This window comes from Dipodomys ordii, unplaced genomic scaffold (genome assembly GCF_000151885.1).
Source record: "Dipodomys ordii isolate 6190 unplaced genomic scaffold, Dord_2.0 Scaffold55, whole genome shotgun sequence".
NCBI classification, from domain to species: domain Eukaryota; kingdom Metazoa; phylum Chordata; class Mammalia; order Rodentia; family Heteromyidae; genus Dipodomys; species Dipodomys ordii.
The window spans coordinates 7,400,403-7,420,582 of record NW_012267271.1 but is presented as its reverse complement, the minus strand read 5'-3'; the positions used below and the strand labels follow the sequence as shown (position 1 = coordinate 7,420,582).

Genomic DNA, 20,180 nt, shown 5'->3' with positions numbered 1-20,180 from the left:
GGTGGCTCTGAGGGGTCAGGGCAGGGGTCACCCCGGGCACCTCTTTCTGGTGGGGTGTTCCGGAGTCTGCAGGCAGGAAGGACATGGCTAGGTACAGGGCTGGGCACTCTGGGGCGGGGTGGCCCTGGGATGTCCCCCCCATAGCTAGGGGGTGGCCATGGCTCAGGGGTGCACACCCTCCAAACTGTCCTCTCCTCCACAGAGGACAAGCCTGCCATCCTAGCCCGAATCCAGCTTCGGGCAGCCAGCCACGTGGACTGTGTGGGTGCCGGGGAGGACACATCCTTGGGGAGATGGGGTGGGGGTGCAGGGGAGCATGACCAGATCAACAGTCGTGAAAGCAAGGAGTTGGGAGGGAAGTGGCCGAGGCCAGGGGGGGCCCAGAGGTTCCAAGTGACCAGAGGATGTGGTGGAGGGCGGGGCATCGGAGGCTAGAGAGCTTGACCCTGATTGGGCCCAATGGCTGCGAATCAAGGCTGGGGGCGGGAGCTGCGTCACTGTACTCTGCTATGGCAGTGTGGAGCAATGCCGGCAATGGAGTTCACTGGCTAAATCAAATCTGGACTTGTGTGCAAAGTCTTTATATTAAGTGCTTCGGTGCCAGGTCTGAAATCCTGTTACCTGCTTCGCAGCCTCCGGCAGCCTCCCAGCGCATAGCAGGGGCCGGCGGGGGGCAGCTGTGGCTTAGATGTGGGGCTCGGGGCACCATGCTGGGGGGCACCCAGGCCTGGCCAGGCAGGCTGGCCACTCAAGATGGGTTCCTTCCTCGCTGCAAGTTCTGAGGGCCCCCAAGGAGGGTGGGTCCCAGGGGAGGCCCCACAGCAGGCCTTGCAGGGGGGCTGGGGGTGGTGCGGAGGGGTGGGGCTCACACGGGAGTTGGTGCGCCCCTCCCACCTGCATCTCTGCCTCCTGGTCAGCTCCCATTGGTGATTCTTTTTTTTTTTTGTTGTTGTCGTGGGGCTTGAACTCTGGGCCTGGGCGCTGTCCCTCAGCTCTTCAGCTCAAGGCGAGCGCTCTACCACTTGAGTTACAGCACCACTTCCGGTTTTCTGGTGGTTTATTGGAGATAGGAGTCTCACGGTCTCTCCTGCCCGGGCTGGCTTTGAACTGCGATCCTCAGATCTCAGCCTCCTGAGTAGCTAGGATTACAGGCGTGAGCCACCAGCGCCCGGCCCATGGGTGATTCTTTACAGTCTTGGAATTTGAACACAAGACTTCTTCAACTTGCAGGCAGGTGTTCTACCACTTGAGCCACACCCAATCCCTTCTTGCTTTTGTCATTTTCTTTTTAAAAGTCAGATCTCCCGAGACCACAGAACTCCTACTTACAGCAACCTGTGTAGCTGGGGTTCTAGCAGTGAGCCACTGTGCCCTGTTTTTTTTTATTGAGAAAGGAGCCAGCACCAGCTCTTTCCGCTGGGATGGCCTTTGATCATGATCCTCCTGATGTCTACCTCTTCAGTAGCCAGGATTATAGGTGTGCGCCACTGCATTTGGCCCCAGATCCTATTTCCCAGTCCTTTTCTTCACTGGGAGCTGTCCAGATATTAAGACTCATTTGGCTGTGTAAGTTCATTTGTTCATGAACGAGTGAGCGAGCGGAGCAGGGAGTGGGCCGCCTGTGGCTGCGTGCCGTACACTATCATGTGAACCGGCCCGGCATCGTCCATGCACATCTGGTGTGCAGAGACAGATGCGCCCAGGAATGTAACTACCACAGCATGACCAGCCGGGGAAGGGGGTGGAGGGAGGCGGTGCGGGGCTCGGCCTCTGTGAGCCCCCAGAGGCCGGGGGCTGGGGGACCCTGCAGAAGGAACAGAGTGGATCTGGCCCAAGGAACTACACATTGGGGGGTGTGGTCCCCAGTGGGGGGCAGCAGGGGAGGGGGCGGGGAAGCCTGTGGTCCCCAGGCTGGGTATGTGTGGGGAGAAGGGGAAGCACCCTGTGGGGGGCACCCCCCCTCTGTGGGTGGGGGGGGCAGTTGGGCCCCGTCTACTCAGGCCGGGAGTGGGATGGAGGCATGGCGAGGAGCCCAGAGAGACGCAGCCTTCCCTCCTGGCTGGGAAGAGGCCTGTGGAAGCCAGCTCAGGGGGAGCCCCAAAGGGGGGGAGCCCCAAAGGGAGGCGAGCCCAAGAACTCCTAAGGCCGGGGTCTCCCCCTGACCCCTGCTGACCCCTGCTGGGGGGGCCATCATGCTGGGGAACAGTGTGGAGGTGGGGTGTGGGGTTAGGCGCTGGTGAAAGGGGGTGTGTGTGTGAGCGTGTGTGAGGGCTGGAGCAGGTAGACTGTCTATGGCTATAAAAACATCTATAACCCCAGCCGCTGTGGAGGCTGAGTGCGCGAGGATTGGCTGGAGTCCAGCCCTGGGCAGAAGCATTCCCAACACCCTATTTGTAAATAAACAGCAAAAACCAGGGCTGGAGGTATAGCTCAAGTTTTAGAGCACCAGCCTGGCTTCAGAAAGACCTGCTGGGGCCCCCTCTGCTGGGGGTGGGGGGCTGGAACAGAGCTGACCTGGAGCAGACCTCTGCCCCCCACTTCCGCCGCCCGCGGGCTGCCCCCCTCCAGCCAGCCCCGCCTGTCAGGCCCAGGCCTCCATCATTAGCCCAGTGTTGGCTGATAAGACCTCAAAAGTCACGGGTCTAGGCACAGTGGGGTGCTGCTGCTTGAGCCCCTGGTTACATCAAATAGGAGAATGAGGCTCTCTTTTGAGCAGGGGTCCGGAGCCCAGCAACCACTCCCCACAGGGACCCTCGGCTCCCTGGGCTCAGCCCTGACTGGGGCAGCCAGCTGGAGCAAGCCAGCGAGGCTCGCAGGATCCCACTGTGCAGGAGGGGAAACTGAGGCACACCCTAAAGTAGAAAGCTCCTTTCTTTGGGGCTGCAGTGCTGGCATCGCATCTGACTCTTGACAAAGAACCACCCAGAGCCAGGAGGACAGCTCCCCGCACTTGCCAGGATGGAGGCGGAGCCTCCAGAAGGTGCTAGAAACGGCAAGTCTGACTTAAATATGGAATCAATCCTCCTTGCCTCTGCACGCACCACAGCGGGATCCCCGTCTGCTCACGCGCCTGTTCCTTCACCACGGCCCACACACGTGGTCTGCCCACCCCTCGCTCGTCCCTGTCTCCCCCACCCCCACCGAGGCCCATCCACCCCAGGTCACCCTTGGCTTGGGCCCAGCTCATGGTTATCTGGTTGGATCCTTCCCTACACGCACCCTAGGGGCACCTGGCTGGGACGGGCTTGTCCCGGGCACCTGTCACAGCTTGACTCAGGCCCAGCCTGGCCTGAGGACTGAGGCTTGTGTGGAAGTGGAGTCTTCAGGGATATGATTAAAATCTGAGCCAAGAAGAAGGCATGCAGGAGCAGAGCAGGCTCTAAACCCAACACAGACACAGTCCTTACAAGAAGAAGGGACGCGGGAGAGCCTGTAACACCTTGATATCAAACTTGGGGCCCTCAGAACTGTGGGGTGCAAAGTTCTGACTGGAGCCCATGCGAGTTGTGGCTAGGACCAGGACAGGAGATGTGTGTGTGTGTGTGTGTGTGTGTGTGTGTGTCAGTCCTGGGGCTGGAACTCAGAGCCTGGGCCGTGTGTGTGTGTGTGTGTGTGTGTGCGCGCGCGTGTGTGTGTGTGTGTGTGTGTGCGTGCGCGCGTGCGCGCCAGTCCTGGGGCTGGAACTCAGAGCCTGGGCCCTATCCCTGAGCTTTTATGCTGAAGGCTAGTGCTCTATTACTTGAGCCACAGCTCTACTTCTGTCTTTTTGGGTAGTTGATTGGAGACCAGAGTCTCATGAGCTTTCTTGCCTAGGTTGGCTTTGAACCACATCCTCAGATCTCAGCCTCCAGAATAGCCAGGATTAGAGGCGTGGGCCACTGGCCCCAGCTAGGAGCCCAGTGTTTGTTGAGTGAATTAGTGCAGCAAAGGGAAGGGGAGCACTCGGCAGGCTGGGGGGGGGGTAGGGGGGGAGCCAGGCCATCCTCAGAGAACCCACGGTCCCCTTCCTGCCCTTTGTGGGAGAGACAGGAACAGGACCAGCTCCTCACTGCCCCAGCCTTTAGTCCCTCCAAGCTACGATCTGCCTCCACAAATTACATCACTTCGCCCTGGTCACTCACTGAACCCAATGTCTTCAAGGCTCAGCAAGTTGTAGTTAGTGTCAGGCTTTCCCAGGCCCTTTGCACAAGCTGGGCAAGTGCTCTACTACAACCTCAGCTCCAGCCCCCCACCCCCTTTTAAAAAATCAAGTCTGCCTTGGGAGCCAGGCTGGCATCAAACTCACGACCCTCCTGTCTCTGCATCCCAAAGACTGGGATTACAGGTGTGTGGCTTCACACCTGGCACCTTTCCTTTTGTGTGTGTGTGTGTGTGTGTGTTTTGCCGGTCATGGGGCCTGAACCCTGGGCCTGGGCACTGTCCATCAGCTCTTCAGCTCAAGGCTAGCACTCTACCATGCGAGCCAGAGTGAACTTCCGAGGAATCGAACCCAGGTCTTCATGCATGCAAGGCAAGCACTCTACCACTGAGTAATATTCCACTCTACATGCAGACCACATTGTATTTATCCCTTCATATGTCAGTGGCTGCACGGGTCCGTCCTTCCTTTTGCTTTTTTTCTGGATCACACTGCTGTGAATGTGTATGTATCAGTATCTATTCAAAGCCTTGATCTCCATTCTTTCTTTTTTCCTTCTGGCGTGTATGTGGTGATACTGGGGTTTGAACTCAGTGCTCTAGCTTGCTTTTTGTGCTCACTTGAGCCACAGCTCTACTTCCAGTTTTTTTTGTGGCTAATTAAAGAGTCTCATAGATCTTCCTACCTGGGCTGGTTTGAACCATGATCCTCAGATCTCAGCCTCCTGAGTGACAAAGAATTCAGGCCTAAGCCACCTGCACGGGGCTCCACTCGCATTTTCTTTTTCTTTCTTTCTTGTTTTTTTGGGTCCAGTCGTTGGGCCTGAACTCTGGGCCTGGGTGCTGCCCCTCAGCTCTTCAGCTCAAGGCTAGCGCTCTACCACTTGAGCTACAGCGCCACTACTGGCGGTTTTTTTTTTTTTTTTGCTTATGTGGTGCTGAGGAATCGAACCCAGGGCCTCAGGCATGCAAGGCAAGCGCTCTGCCACTGAGCCACCTTCCCAGCCCCCATCCACTCGCCTTTTCTAAGAACCTCTTCCCTGATCCTGGCAGCCCTGACCTCCAGCAGCCCTGCTCGCCCCCTCTCTTCTCCCCTCCCCTGCCCTGCCATCCAAGCTGAGGACAGCGCTGCCCTTCTCACGGGATGATCACCACGAGATGCTGATGTTGGGACTACATCTCCATTTTACAGATGGGGAAACTGAGGCTCAGAGTGGTCACAGCCACACTGCAGCTCCCCTGGTGATTGTCACCACCCCGGATCACTTGGAGAGGGTTTTCTGTACTTCTTCAGGCCATGGCTGTTTAGAGTGTGGCGGGGGCTGGCTCACTCTCGGGAGCCCCAGGGTATAGGTCAGGTGTGTTCTCCTGCTCCTAACAGGCGAGGGGCTGTGCAGGGCCCATTCTGTTCCTTTTCCAACTTAGACACTGCCAGGCTTTTCAAAGGAAAAAACCTAGCTCCACTCTCTCCCCGCCTTTCAGCAATGCCCCCTGGGACAGGGCCTGGGGAGGGATGGTGGCTGGGTTTCTCTCTGTGCTGCCTTTGTCTCCCCCAACCCCAGGATGGCAGTGCTTTAACTCTGACCCATCCCATCCCCAGACGGTCCTTGTACCTCCATTGTACTAGTTCCTCATCCTCCAGGATGAGCCGCTCTAGGCCCCTCCCTGCCCCCTCCTGCCCCCCCCACCCCAAGCTGGAACAGCTGACATGTGACAGAATAGGAAGCAGTACCTTTAAATCAAATGCATTTGGATGGCGGCAGGGAGGCCTTGGAACACACATTGCTTGTGTGTGGGAGGGCTGGAGACACTGTGGGGAAGAGGGCTGAGATGTCTGTGGGGGCCTGCACCTCACCAGAGAAAGCTCACTGTGAAGGTGTGTGTGTTGAGGCAGAGGGGAGCACTGGCCCCGCAGCGGAAGTTTCCAGAGTGGAGATCAGGTCTGGCTTGCTCAATGCTACATTCCCCGTTCACGGGATCTTAGACCTTCAATAACCCACTGGGGAACGAAATGACTATTGATTAAACAAGATATGCATGTGAGGCTTTTAGCACAGTGCCCAATAGGAAATGGACCTGTAGGAACTGCTCCATAAATATTTGCTGTTATGGCTGGCAGGTGGCAGTGAGAGGCCCCGCAAGTCCGAGGGAGTCCCAGGAAGGGGTTCAGTCAGAAGTCTCCTGGCCTGAGATTCTCCCAGGGCTCCCCAGACGCCCACTCAGCAGCTTCCGGGCCTTGTCTTTTGGGCAAGACACACCCGTCTTTGCCACAGGCCTGCCTAGCTGGTTTCTTGGCACAGCTGACCTTTCCCAGGGGAAATTGAAGGAAAAGGGGAGGAAGTCAGCTCTCTGCAGGAACAGGCAGGCAGACCTAATTCATCAATAACCAAGCTGTCGATTTCCTGCCAACCAGCCTCCTAAACGGTACTGGCTCCCCTTGGGAGGTATTGCTGGGCACCAACGGGACCTTTGGGCCACCTAGCAGGGGCAACCTGGCCACCTCCCCAAGGGAGATGTGGGCTCCAGACAGCCCCGCTCTTTGCCATCTACCTGCAAGGGGTGCTGAGGGTAGGGCTGGAGTCCTAGATCAGCAGACCACTGTCACCATACTACAGCTGGAGGTGGTCATGGCAGCTGGCCCAGACATTGCCGTGTACCGAGGTAGGCCCTGGACACACCACGAAGATGAAGTGCCAGAACAGCACCCCTGGGAAGGCCCAGGGACCTGGTTCCCGCCCCTAAGCTGGGTGCGAATGCGAGGGCTGAGGTGACACAGAGGTGACATCTTCCACAATCCTGCTCATATACCAGGTGGCTTCTAGGACATTCCCTCCTGGTCGGGAGAAAGGGTGAGAACTCACAGCTGTGCAAACCACGGGCCTGATGTATGCCAACGCTTCGCACCCTCTGCCAGCCTTAGCCTGATTCAACTTCCTGGATGCACCGGCAGTGTGAAATACCACGCAGACTGGGGCTGACGAGGCCCCGCCCACAGAAGACACGCCCACCCAATGAGAGGCCCTGCCCACAAAAGACACGCCCACCCACAGGCCACACCCACCACTGCAATATGAACTCCTGTACCAGGCAAACTCAGGCTAGAAGGAAAGGCCCCGCCCACGACCCCGCCCACCAAACGCCCCACCCACCCAAGGCCCCGCCCGCCGCAGGCCACGCCCACCATCTCTCCAGTCATTGGGGGCCCGGGAGGTCCAGCTTTCCCCACCTCCTTTTCCCAATGCCCAAACCAGAGCTGTAGAACTACACACGTGCAGCACACTGCTTTTTCCACTCATCAGGAATCACTCGGAGCCTGCTGTGGAAAGACACCCAGGGCATGTTGTTGCGGCCCGGGTCTGGGTGCGGCTTCTGCCTGTACCTCCGTGGGTCTCAACTGTCCCCTCCGCCTGGGCGGCCCTGGCTGTGGCTTTGACAGTACACATGTGTACAACCCAATGTTAGTTTTCAAGACACATACTATATACGGGGCGCATGCTACACTTCAGCGACGCAAACCCCAGTATGATCCAACAAGGAAGGCGGAGTGGGAATCCACTCAACAGATGGCTCTGGATGAGGTCACCGTCCCCACAGACTGGCCCAGTCAAATCTGCCAAATGAGCAGTGACCTGGAAACAGTTCACCACCCGTTAGACAGTTCCTGACAGTCAGAGGCCGCCGCACCCCCTCGGGGTCCTCCAAACACCCTCTCCAGATCACTGTGGCCAAGGTGAAGTTCAGTCCCCAGGCCTGTGGGGCCAAGGCTGCACCTTCCCAAGCACGCTGGCCCTGGCCCAGTTGAGGCAGGTGAACGGTAGCCTCTAAACTGGGGAGGGTCCTGGCCAGGAAGACCACTTGTTTGGGGCCTTGGGACCCACTATACCGTGATACAATTCATGGAGGGGTTTGGACTCTGTAGTACCAGCTCAGCTCCTGGAGGGTTTGCCATGGGGGCAGGCAGGCAGCCATGCCTACACGGTCAACACCCAATAAAAGCCCCAGACGCTGAGGCTCAGGCAACTGTCCCTGGCTGGGTCTCTCTACACGTCAACCATCACTGCCGCCTGCACACGTCCTCTGTGGGGGACAGCCAGACACTGGTCCCTGGGGTCTCCTGGCCTTCGTCCTGTGGCTTTTGGCCTGCATTCTTTTATTGCTGAGTCTAAGGGCTTTGCTGTGGTTCCCTTTCTAGGGAATCCTTGAGCCAAAAGGTGGACTTGGGGACCCCCAGGCACCAGGGTTGACGGGATCAGTGGGGAGCCTGGACATAATGAGCTTTGGCCACTCTCCAGACCGCCCTGGGGGACACAGGTGCACCATCACCTCCTCCAGTGGGAGTGCCACACAGCGTGTTCACACCGCCCTTGGCCAACACACACAGCCCCTTCAATGTAGCACCAGGCAACATTCCAAGCAGGTAACATCCTTAGAACCAGGCCAGGGGCTAGGCAGTGTCCCAGGTACCTGCTGACATCTCAGGAAGGAGGGAATGTCCTCCATGACACACAATATCCTGGGAGCCAGGTGCTGGCTCAGCCATCAGGCGACATCCAAGGCAGCAGTAGCACCCTCCGCTACCAACCAGGTAACACCCAGGCCCCAGGTGGTGCCCCAGGAAGGGGCTCCCATCCCAGGCATGGGGCACACCCACCCCCAGGCCCAGGCCCGGCCTTACCTGCCGATGACCTCGATGTTGGAGATGGCATAGAAGTACTTGTACAGGTTCTCCCGCTGCACATAGGTGCCGCCGAGGGCAGGGCGCAGCAGGCGCACGCGCAGGTCGGTGAAGGTGAAGAAGTCCTTGAGACCCTTGGCGCTCTCCATGCGTGTGTACAGGTTGTCCATGTTGCGCAGGTCGGGGCCGGCGAAGATGGCGAAGCGGTCCCTCACCTCGAAGCGCACGTGCTTCTCCTTCTTGGAGCCAGCCCAGCGCGAGTACTCCTCAGTGCAGAGCACGCGGTGTGCGCTGGATGAGGACATGTCCCGGGCCCGGCGCGCCGACATGCCGAAGGCCTCCATGCAGTCCTCTGCGTAGAACTGGTAGGGCTGCCACGTGCGCCCGTTGTCCAGAGATTTCTCCAGGACCATGACGGTGGGCCGGCCATACTCGAAGGTCAGCACCACATCGTCCGTGAGCTCCACGCTCTTGTTCCAGGAGAGGGTGATGTTGGCCTCCAGCGGGCTGGGGTAGCGGCTCCAGGTGACGCTCTGCCAGTAGGTGGCCAGGCCCTCCTCCTCCTTGTCCAGCATCAGCCGAGGAGGATGTGCCAGGTCTGGGTTGGAGGCATCACACTCGTTGCTGCACAGGTACGGATTCTCCTGCAGGAGAGGGAGGGGAGGGGTGGGGGCTGGTAGAACTCCTGCCCCTGTGCCCCCAAATCTGCCCTGGGTCACCAAGTCCTGGGTCTAGCCATCAGGAAAAGCCCCATCTCGGGGCCGAGGGGACGGGAGGACAGGGTGGAGAGACCACGGGTGCTGGGAACCTCAAACTGCTCAAAGTAATAAAGGCTATTAAATTGAAAACACAACAAATCTCTGTCACTCACAGCCACACGGCGCCCCGGAGTGCTCAGAGGCCTTTTGATGAATATTTCAGGTTGTCTGTTTTGCTCAGACACAAAATAGCTTGGATCTGAGTTTTTTAAATCCTCTTGCTCTCAAATGAGGCATTTGGCTCCCTGGGGGTGGGGCCGGGGCGGACAGAGCGCCACCCCCAGCAGACACGCTGTGGTCAGTCGCTGGCTTTGATCTTCCATGGCAGAGGAGAGGGCCCTGACCACCCAGGGCCCGACGTGGGGAGGATGCCAGGAGAGCCCTCCTTGCCCAAAATAGCTCTGTCCTTGGTGCCCCTACAGTGCGGGGCCCATTCCACCCGGCCTAGTCCTGCCAACGTTGTGGCACAAGGAATTCAACCCTGGGGTCTCACACCTTACTGAGCAGACTGGAGAAACTGAGGCCCAAGACCAGTAGGAAAGGCCCAGACCTTCTGAGAATGAGAAGTGTTCTGAAGATGAACTGCCTCTTCCCATTTCCCCTCCACTTTCCCTCCTCTTCCCCCTCCACTTCCCCTATTTCCTCTTCCTCTCCCTGCCCCGGCACAGGGGCCCCAGCCTGGCTGGCACTCACGGGAGAGACAGGTGGAGTCCCTTCCTTACACAGCCACTGGTATCTCTGGGGGACTCATCCCCCAGCTTGCACTGTGGTCCAGAACAGAGAGGGGCTACGTGGCTGCGTGCAGAAGCCTGGCCTGGCAGGGAGAGGCTGCGGCGGCTGGCGTGGCCGCTCGGTCTGAGGCTGCACTAGGCCTGCTGCTGCTGCCCGTCGATGATGGAATGCGGGCGTGGGTGCCAGTGGGAGGGGATGGGCAGAGAGGTCGGCAGGCAGACACTCAGAGCCCCTGTGCCCAGACTGGGCTGGGGGACAGTGTCCATCCAGGCCAGGCGCCTCCCTACCCTCTGCTCCTGCTGCCCCGGTGCCTGCTGGGAGCCGAGTTGTGTCCCCCTAACCACCAGTACCTCAGAGGGTGGCCATGTTTGGAGACAGTCTTCAAGACTCGAGAGGTGACTGGGTGGAATGGGGCCCTTGGTGGGCGCACACACTGAGGGCCTCCTCCTCCCCTCCTCCTCTCCCTCCCCTTCTCCTTCTCCCCTAGCTGGCACCACGTGGCATCACGCTGCCTTGCCTGCCTAGAAAGCTCACGCCAGCCCAGTGCTGGCGCAGCCTCCTTCCCCGCTGCCTCATCCCCCTCATACTATCAGCGAAAACACTGATAGTAATCTATCTTGTGTGTGCACGCACGCATCATGCACACCAGTACTGGGGCTTGAACTCAGGGCCTTGCACACTCACTTGGCTTTTTCTGCTCAACCCTGACACTCTGCTACTTGAGCCACATGTCTGCTTCCTGCTTTTTGCTGTTTAGAGATAAGTCTCATGGACTGTGGCTGCCCCTCTTGGCTTTGAACTCTGACCCTCAGATCCCAGCCTCCTGAATAGCCAGGATTACAGGTGTGTGCTGTCAGTGCTGGTCGTTGTATCTCATCTCAAGTATGGGTAGGCATGTGAGTATTAGCCTGCGCCTGCCGTACGTCAGTCCCACCCTCTTGGCGGTCCCTGGGGTGGGGGACGGTGGGGTCCCTCAAGCCCCTAGCTGCTCCTGCCTGAAGACTGGCACAGCTGACCATGTGCCAGCCCAGCCCAACCTGCAGAGCCCCCCGGCTCCCTCCCCGGCCCCCCGGGAGCAGATGGTCAGAAATTAATGAATCAGCCTGTGTAGTTCCCAGCCCCACACCGGCTGCCGCGCAGCTTTGCCAGCGAGCACAGAAAATAAATCCCAAGCTGCGGCCAGCGTGACTCTCTCTCTCTCTCTCCCCGCTGTTTCCTTCTTCCTTCCACCCATCCCCACTCCCAAGCTCTGAGAATCCATTTAACCCTAGGTTCCGGGGAGGGGTCCGTGTGCATCAACAGTCATTCTCTGTGCACAGGCCCAGCCAGTGCACACGCTGCCTTTCTTGCTCTCCTCCACCACGGAAAATTTGAGGACCGTGCTGGGGATGGAACCTGGCTCACCCCAAGCCCCCACAGCCAAGGACAGCATTGGGTGGGGGGGGCAGCCTGCATGTCCACCTCTCCAGGAGACTGGACACTGACCGTGACCGCAGCTGAGGACTTCCAGCCACATTGCCACTTTCAGGATGGCACTTGAGCCTTCTTCTTTTTTGGTCAGCACTGGGCTTAGAGCTCAGGGTCTGGAGCTTGCTCAGCTCACTTGCTCAGCTGGTGTTCTGCCACTTGAGCCACACCTCCAGCCTGGTTGTACCTGGCTAATTGGAGATGGAGTCTTGTGGAGTTTTCTGCCTGGGCTGACCTTGAACTGTGATCCTCCCAGTCTCAGCCGCCTGAGTAGCTAGGATGACAGGTGTAAGCTACCGTGCTTGGCTTCCCACAGGCAATGTTTACTACTCCCCAAAGCAGCCCATTGTCTCTGTAATCATTTCATCAACTGCATACCCTTTCCCCCAAATACCACTGACCACATCAATTCCCAGGGGTCTGTGGAGCCCCAAGGCCTGAGTTAGTCACCTCCCCTCCCCCACCATTTGAATCTGGAGTCATTGAGCCCCTGGCCGCGGGATCTGGAATTCCCTGAATTTCATCTTGGCTCAATCCTTGGAGGCTGGGTGACTTTGAACAAGTCATTTTACTTTTCTGGGCCTCAATTTCCTCCATCCAGCATCAAGGGAACAATGCCTAGATGTCTGCAAATGATGGCTATTGTTTCCACACAGCCACCTTCTGACAGAGACAGAGGCTAACACCAGCAGGCTGGGAGATGGCACCGATGGCAACATCGCAGCACAGGCTGCCCCGGTGACCGCTAGCCTGGGAAAACACAACCATGCTGCTCCCTGAGCACCACTGACAGCCACTGCTCACTGGGCGGCTCCCAGCAGCCCAGGGGGACGGGAAGGCGCGCTGGCTAGAGGCTCTTCAGAGGGGAGAAACTGAGTCGCGCCAGCCTCACATCTCTAGCCAAGACCCTGTGGTGCTCCATGTTGGGGAGCCTTGGGAAACGAAACCCATCCGCTCTGCGCTCTCCGGCCCTGCACACCTCCCTGCCCCCAGGCCAGTCTCTGACCAGACACAAGTGGGAAGCACCAGGAAGGGAAGAGGATTTATGCTGTGCTGTCCAAACTTGGTCTTGTAAATGCTCTTGCTTGTGTGTTTTTCTCTGCGCAGGGGGTATCGTTGGAGTCGAAGGCCAGGCTGTAAACACCACAGACGAGCTCCAGACAAGAACAGTAATTGAATGGGAGAGGAGGCTGTGGGCAGCGGAGGTAATCATGCCGTGGGAAGGCCTGTGGTCCGAGCCCCAGGCCCCTCGGCCAGAGAGCACCTGTGGGGGACTGGAATGGTTATTTAGTCTCAGGAGGAGGAACAGCCTCATACCAGCTAGGCTGGAAGCCCAAGCCTGTAACCCTAGCTGCTTGCGAGGCTGAGAGGTGGGAAATTTAGTTCAAGGCCCAGGAAGGCAAAGCTGGGTCTTTAGTGAATTAGCAAAAAAGCTGGAAGTGGAAGTGGGTGAAAAAGGTGAGCAAAAAAGCTAAGGAAGAGCATACTTGAGGCCGAGTTCAAGCCCTAGTACCAGCAAAGAAAGGAAGGAAGGAAGCAAGCAAGCTCAGACCTGGGTTGGGACAAAAACCTCAGTTGCTGTCTAAGCAGAGGGAGGGAGACAGACAGCTTGCAGCTGGCCAGCTGGGCACCAACGGTGCCTATGATCCTAGCTACTCAGGAAGCTGAGATCTGAGGACTGAGGTTCAAAGCCAGCGAGGGCAGACAAAATGCACCAAACTCTTATCTCCAATTAACTAGTGAAAACTAGAACTGGAAACAGGATCTAGGCTGTGAGAGCTGAGGCTGAACTCAAGGCCCCGTGCCAATACCCCAATACACATGTGCGTGCACACGCACATGTACACACACAGAGCTGGCCAGAGCAAGTACACAGGCTGTGCAATCGGTCACTGGTGGCCAGTGGTCAGCACCAGCCTCCAGCCATGGCTCCCAGCACTGGGAGTCTGGAGGGGTCCCTGTCATCCTGTCATGCTGCCCTAGCCCCCCACCCCCATCCCTTGGGATGACCGAGGAAATCTTGTGGAAGGAGTGGGAGCTCCCCAGACCGGTGACCACAGCTTCCCAAGGTGATTACAAGAGTCACAGGTGTCCTCGGGCCAGCGCTTTGCTTAGTATCTGTACAAGATCTTGCAGAGAGAGCTGGGAAGGTGGCTCAGTGGTAGAGTGCTTGCTTCACATACATGAGGCCCTGGGTTCCATTCCTCAGAACCACATAAGCAGAAAAGGCCAGAAGTGGTGCTGTGGTTCAAGTGGTAGAGCACTAGCCTTGAGCTGAAGAGCCGAGGGACAGCGCCCAGGCCTAGAGTTCAAGCCCCACGACGGACAACAACAAAAAAGCCCCTGCAGAGATAACCTCCCCCAGACCCACGAGTGACCCTGCCACTACTTGCTGGCCCTGAAGATGCAAGCCGTTTCTTTTTTTTGGTGCCTGTACTGGGACTTGAACTCAGATCCTGGGTGCTATCCCTTAATTTATTCAGTCAAGGCTGGCATTTTACCTCTTGAGCTCTACTTCTGGCTTTTTGGTGATTAACTGGAGATAAGAGCCTCTTGGATCTGTCTGTCCAGGATGATTTGGAACCATGATTCTCATATCGCAGCCTCAGGAGGAGCTGGGATTACAGGTATAAGCCAGAGGTGCCTGGCCCTCCATCTACATTTTATAAACCAGGTGAACGCGGGCAACTCCCCAAGGTCCCACAGGAAACCCCAACTCTGAGGCAAGTGGGGGAGCTGTGTCCTTCACCCAGAAAGGAAAGGACATGGCCGCCCCCAGCCGTGCCGCTCACCGCAGATGCGGCTCGGCCCGGGAGGCAGACAGCACATCTCCCTGCCACCCGGGCGTGTGGGCAGGCCGGGAACAGTTTAGCAGTGACAGATTTTTTTTGAACCTGTCTGCCGAGTTGTCACCCTCCGGTGGGGAGGAGGGGAGTGGCCGGAGGCAGCTGTGTGTCCAGGTGGGAGGCAGGAGGCAGCCAAAGAGAGGCCGAGGGGGTGGGGTGCTAGGGAGGAGGGCGAAGGCAAATCAGCTTCCATTCTTATAAGATTTGGGGGTCTCAGGGAGGAGCCAGGGTGGGAAGCAGTGCTCCTTGAACCTTGAAGCATCTCTTCTGGCCCTGGGCAGATGTGTAAATCTATAACTGACTTGGCCAGGACTGATAGCTCACACCTGTAATGCCAGCTACTCAGGAGGCTGAGACCTGAGCATCAAGGGCCAAAGTCAGCCAGGGCAGGAAAGTCCAAGAGACTCTTAGCTCCAAGTAATCACCAAAAAGCTGGAAGTGGTGTTGTAACTAAAGTAGTAGTGTCAGCCTTGAGTGAAAAAGGTAAAGGTCAGTACCCAGGCTCTGAGTTCAAGTCCCAGTATGGGCACAAAAACAAGCAAACAGGAATCCTGACACATGGGCTTGGCGTGTCAGGACTCAGTATTGCTCTTAACATCTCATTCGACCTTGCTGTACCCGTGCCTCACTTTCCCCATTGGTGAACTGATGAGCAAGAGTAGGCTGATCCTCCTAAAGTCTTCACATCTGCTACTGCTCACCCCCAACACCCACTCCGGCAGACTGAAGGACACAGAGGCACCCACTCCCAACTCCAGGGAGAAAGCTGGGGTGCCAGGGGAATTCTCCCTAACAAATTATTTCCTACTTATTGGTAAGAAAAGTTGCAGCAGGGATAAATTATTAACAGAGCGGAAATGGAGACTCTGTTCAGGGCGGATTCTAATTCTAGCTGCCCTATGTGTCTCTAACTCTCTCTCCCGAGCCTGCCTACCTCCCTCCCCCTCTCCCTCCCCTCCCCCTTCATGGTTTCATTGATCTCTGGCCCTCTTCCCCTCCCCCCCTTTGGAGGCTCTCTGGGCTGGGCAAGGTCACAGCCTCCATTCTGGTGAGTCAGCTCTGCCGGACGGAGCCTGGCCTACTAGGGGCAGCTAGGGGCAGGCTGGCCACTGACATCCTCACCCCAACTGGAGCTTCTCAGAAGAACTGTGGGGGGGCCTTCATGGGTCACAGGTCCTCAAGAGTCAGGATTGCCAGGAAAAAACTGGGGGGGGCAGGCGTGGAGCGGAGGGTATTCAAAGCTCTGGCTAGAAGAGCCATCTTCTGTCCAGGAACTTGCTGCGAATTATTATTTTTTTCTGGTCGTGGGCTTGAACTCAGGGCCTGGGCCTTGTCCCTGAGCTTTTTCATCATGGCTAGCGCTCTACCAGTTTGAGCCACAGCTCCATTTCTGGTTTTCTGGTGGTTCATTGGAGATGAGGCTCATGGACTTTCCTGCCTGGGCTGGCTTTGAACCGTGATCCTCAGATCTCAGCCACCTGAGGAGCTAGGATGACAGGTGTGAGTCAGATACACATGGGCACCGGCCTCAGAAGTTGAGGCACACCTTCATTTGTACATCTCTGGGGACAGGGGCTCACTACCACAAAAAGCTGACAGAGTCGAACTGGATGGTCGTATCCTTCAAGATCTTAGCCATCTATTCTGTCCTGCCCTGTCCTGTCCTCCCGGCCCCCCTTTCTCTTCTATTTTGGTCCTGTTTCCTGTGCCTATACTGTAAACATCTTTTAATCCACTGAGAAAGGAGAGAAGGAAGAGGGACCGGCCCAAACCTGCCCCTTCTCTACTCCAGGAGCTTAGTGATCTTCAAGGCCTGCGCAGCCGCTGCTCCCGCCTCCCCTTCCCTGGACGGGGTGCCCTCACCCTCTGCCCACCTGTCCATACTCCCCACAGCTCCACGCTGTTACTTAATACTTTGAAAATAAATAAACTGAAGGAAGAAGGGCTGGAAGGAGGCAGAGGGCAGGGAGGGGAGGAGAGGAAGGGGGGCGGGGTGGGGAGAGGAAGCTTCAGAGCGCCTGGTGAAGTGCATTATTGATTCAGGCCTTAGAAAATGCTTAGAGGGTAGGAAAAGTGGCCTGCTCTTTAAAAGCTAGTGCAAAGCGTAAGCTAGACCCAGGCAGCCTTCCCAAAGAGAGCCTACTCTGCTGACATGAATATTTTATCAGGAGAAGAAAAGTGGCCAGAGGATCCCCGCGCTGGGGTGGGGGCCGGGCCTTGGGGACGGCAGACCCCCCTGGGATCCCTCGGCCTGTTCAGAGCTCTGGGTCGGTCCATGGACTGGCTTCGGGTTGTCCTGGGCTTTCAGAATAGAACAGAACCTCCCGTCAGGTCCTGACACGGAGGGGGGGGGCAGGACAGGTGGGGGAGCCACCCAGGGCCTCTGTCCACCTCCCAGCCCCTGCCCTGCCCCTGCTGGGGCCACCGCCTGGGCTTCCAGCCTCCAGTCCTCTGAGCCTGCCCCAGGGGCCCTGGGAGGAGGACCAGGTCTCTGGTCCTAGCCTTTCAGCTGCAGCCCCTCCCCCACCCAGCTCACGCCTTCCCACCTTCCTTTCTCTTCTCTAGTGCCAAGGTCTACTCTCTACACCCCAGGCTGAGGTGTCAGGAAGGGGCCCCCAAACAAAGGTGCCCCTTCCCCTGGCAGGTGTCTGCTTAGCTTTTTCCTGAGTGGTGGCTCTGGTTAAGGGCAGATCAGTGTGCCCCGCACAGGAAGGCAGGACAGAGTCTGCGGTGACCCCCTGCAGCGGGCCCCTCTCCAGGGATGCACAAGTGGGCCTCACACCCAGCGGGCGGGGAACAGTCTCCCGCTGCTGCTCTGGGGGTTCAGAGCGGGCAGAGCAGAGAGTAAGATGCTGGGTGTGCCCCTCACTGGGCACACTGGACAGGCCCGTGCACCTGGACGGGTGCGCACCTGAACAGGGAACACACACCTGGATGGGGTGGTACACCTGCACCGGGAACGCCCACCTGGACAGGCCACGCACCTGGACAGGCCACGCACGTGGACGGGCCACGCACGTGGACGGGCCACGCACCTGGACGGGCCACGCACCTGGACAGGCCCGTGCACCTGGACGGGTGCGCACCTGAACAGGGAACACACACCTGGATGGGGTGGTACACCTGCACCGGGAACGCCCACCTGGACAGGCCACGCACCTGGACAGGCCACGCACCTGGACAGGCCACGCACCTGGACGGGCCACGCACCTGGACGGGCCACGCACCTGGACGGGGCCCTGCTTTGTGGCAACGCCATTGCGGGGCTGGCGGCGGGGCTTCTCTGACTTGCCTGTTCTATCGCCGATCAGCACCTCTCCAGTCACCTCTAAGCAAGACGCCCCAGGTAAGCAGCCCGCAGACCCCAATGTCCATCACAATGACTAGAAAGGGGCCGTGACAGCAGTCCTGGGTCTTTTCGGTGAGTGTATGTGGGTGTGCATGCATATATGTGTGTGTGCGTGTGCGTGTATGTGTCTGCGCGCACGCGGGCGGTTGGACCCCATGGAGTTTTTACAAAGCTGGATCCCAGGCCCTGCTCCGAGTCTTCTGTGTGGCCGGGCTGGGGTGTGGCCCAGGCAGGCACTGGGTGCAAAAGGCTCTCACTGTGGGCTGAAAGCCCAGGGGGGAAGGGGGGCTCCCACAGCTGCCCACCTGGCCTTTGACAAGCCCATCCCGAGGGCTGGAGGGGAGGACAGGACAGCACCTCCCGGCCCCCTTACCCCGGGGCGATTCTCAGGACCCTCGGTCAGGTCAGGTCAGGTCAGCGTCCTGCCCAACCACAGCCTTGGGGGCCTGGTGTTCTCACCTGCAGCAAAGGACGAGGTCATGCCCCCGCCTTGTGGGAAGAGGGGCGATGTCTCCCCACTCCCCCTGGTTTCCTCCCCTTCCTCCCCTCCAGTTTCCCACCGACGGCCCAGTGCCAGGCGGATGCTGGGCACCCCCTCCACACCCCATGCCATCTCTATTTTTAGGTTTATTACTGTCCATCCCTGGTGTGGCCCCCTCCACCCGCCCCCAGCAAAGACAGATCAAGTTCCTCCAGGCAAAGCTGGCTGCTTCCAGACAGACAGCACGTAAGCGAATTACCAGACAAGCAGATTAGCAGACTCCATCCTGACTCAAAGGGCAGGGGCAGGAACACGCCATGCCACGTCTCCCCAGACAACAGCGAAGGCACCCGCCAGCACACAGGGCTGCACGCGCACATGCACATGCGCACATGCACACGGCAAGTGCACACACAGATGACGCCGGCTCTATCAGAAGCTTTCTGAGATGTTCACAGCACCTCGCATCAGCTCTGCCGCCCAGTGAGGAGCCCTGGTGCTGGGTTTAAGCCCAAGATTCTCTACTTGAACACTGTGTGACCCTGGGTAAGCAGCTTAACCTCTCTGAGTCTCCCATTCAAAATCAGTATCTAAATAAACTTGACCAACTGAGAGCCAGTGGCTCACACTTATAATCCTAGCAACTCAGGAGGCTGAGATTTGAAGATGGAGGTTAGAAGCCAGACTGAGCAGAGAAACCTAAGACACCCTCATTTCTAGTTAAACACACACAACACACACGCACCCGCACGCATACACATACACACACACACAGAAATGGAGCTGTAGCTCAAAGGGTAGAGTGTCAACCTTGGGCAAGAATACTAAGGGAGAGCGCCCAGGCCCTGAGTTCAAGCTCTAGGACTGATCCAAAACAAACAAATGAACAAACTTCAGCATGTGTCTTCTGTGGGCGGTGAGGGTGCTGGCCAGCACACTGGGCTGTCCATGACGCGAGCAGCTGCTCTGCCCAGCAGACGTGGCTGGAGCAGCGCGTTGGAGGCAGGGCTCTGTTGGGTGGGGCGTCGGCCACAGGGGCTCCCAGGGCCCTGGGCGATGGCTAGGAAAGGTTCACACCTCTTTGCAATCTTGGTGTGTGTGTATGCAGGGGTGTTATTCTAGGAAGTCCCACGGATTCTCAAAGGGTTCTAAGACCCTTGAAAATCAGGGGCCTCTGCTCTGGGGTGTTGCTGCTGAGATCGGAGTTGGCCTGCCGTCCTCACGCTCCCTCGTCTTCCTGGCTGCCTGGGAGAACACGGCTTCTCCCCCATTTTTCTTTCTTTCTCTCCTTCCGTGCGGAGCGTCAGGAACGCAGACGCTCAGAACTCCCTTACTTAGCAGGCAGGGAGGGGAAAAGCCCCCAGGAGCGGCTCAGCCTGCCGCCTGCCGTCCAGCTGTCGCTCAAGGCCGGGCGATACACCTACACAGCTGCCGGCCCCAGCCACCGGCGGCACACGGGTGGGAGCTCGCGGGGTCCCGCAGCGAGGCCCTCCCGGCCTCCTCTTCACCTCTGACCCCACGGCAGGTCTCAGCTGTGGCCGAGGGGCCAAGCCGGGTTCATTTCCTCTTATTTCCCTGGCCGGCACTTAGCGTCAACTCAACAAATGACTGGGTAGCTGGAGGGAGAGGGAGGAGGGCTGGGGAGGCCAAGCGGTCCCCAAAGGGCGGTAGGTAAACCGTGTGTGTGTGTGTGTGTGTGTGTGTGTGTGTGTGTGTGTGTGTGTGTGTGTGTGTG

The 20,180-nt window shown here is 58.2% G+C and overlaps 1 protein-coding gene across 1 annotated transcript in view; it reads right to left on the bottom strand.

Annotated features, from left to right (window-relative positions):
* Window positions 1-20,180, bottom strand: part of Ntng2 (netrin G2) — a 59,708-nt gene that overhangs the window by 10,420 nt on the left and 29,108 nt on the right. Inside the window, exon 2 of the mRNA XM_013021245.1 lies at window positions 8,813-9,456. Within this exon, the coding sequence (XP_012876699.1) occupies window positions 8,813-9,456 (644 nt within the window). The remainder of the gene's footprint in view (window positions 1-8,812; window positions 9,457-20,180) is intronic.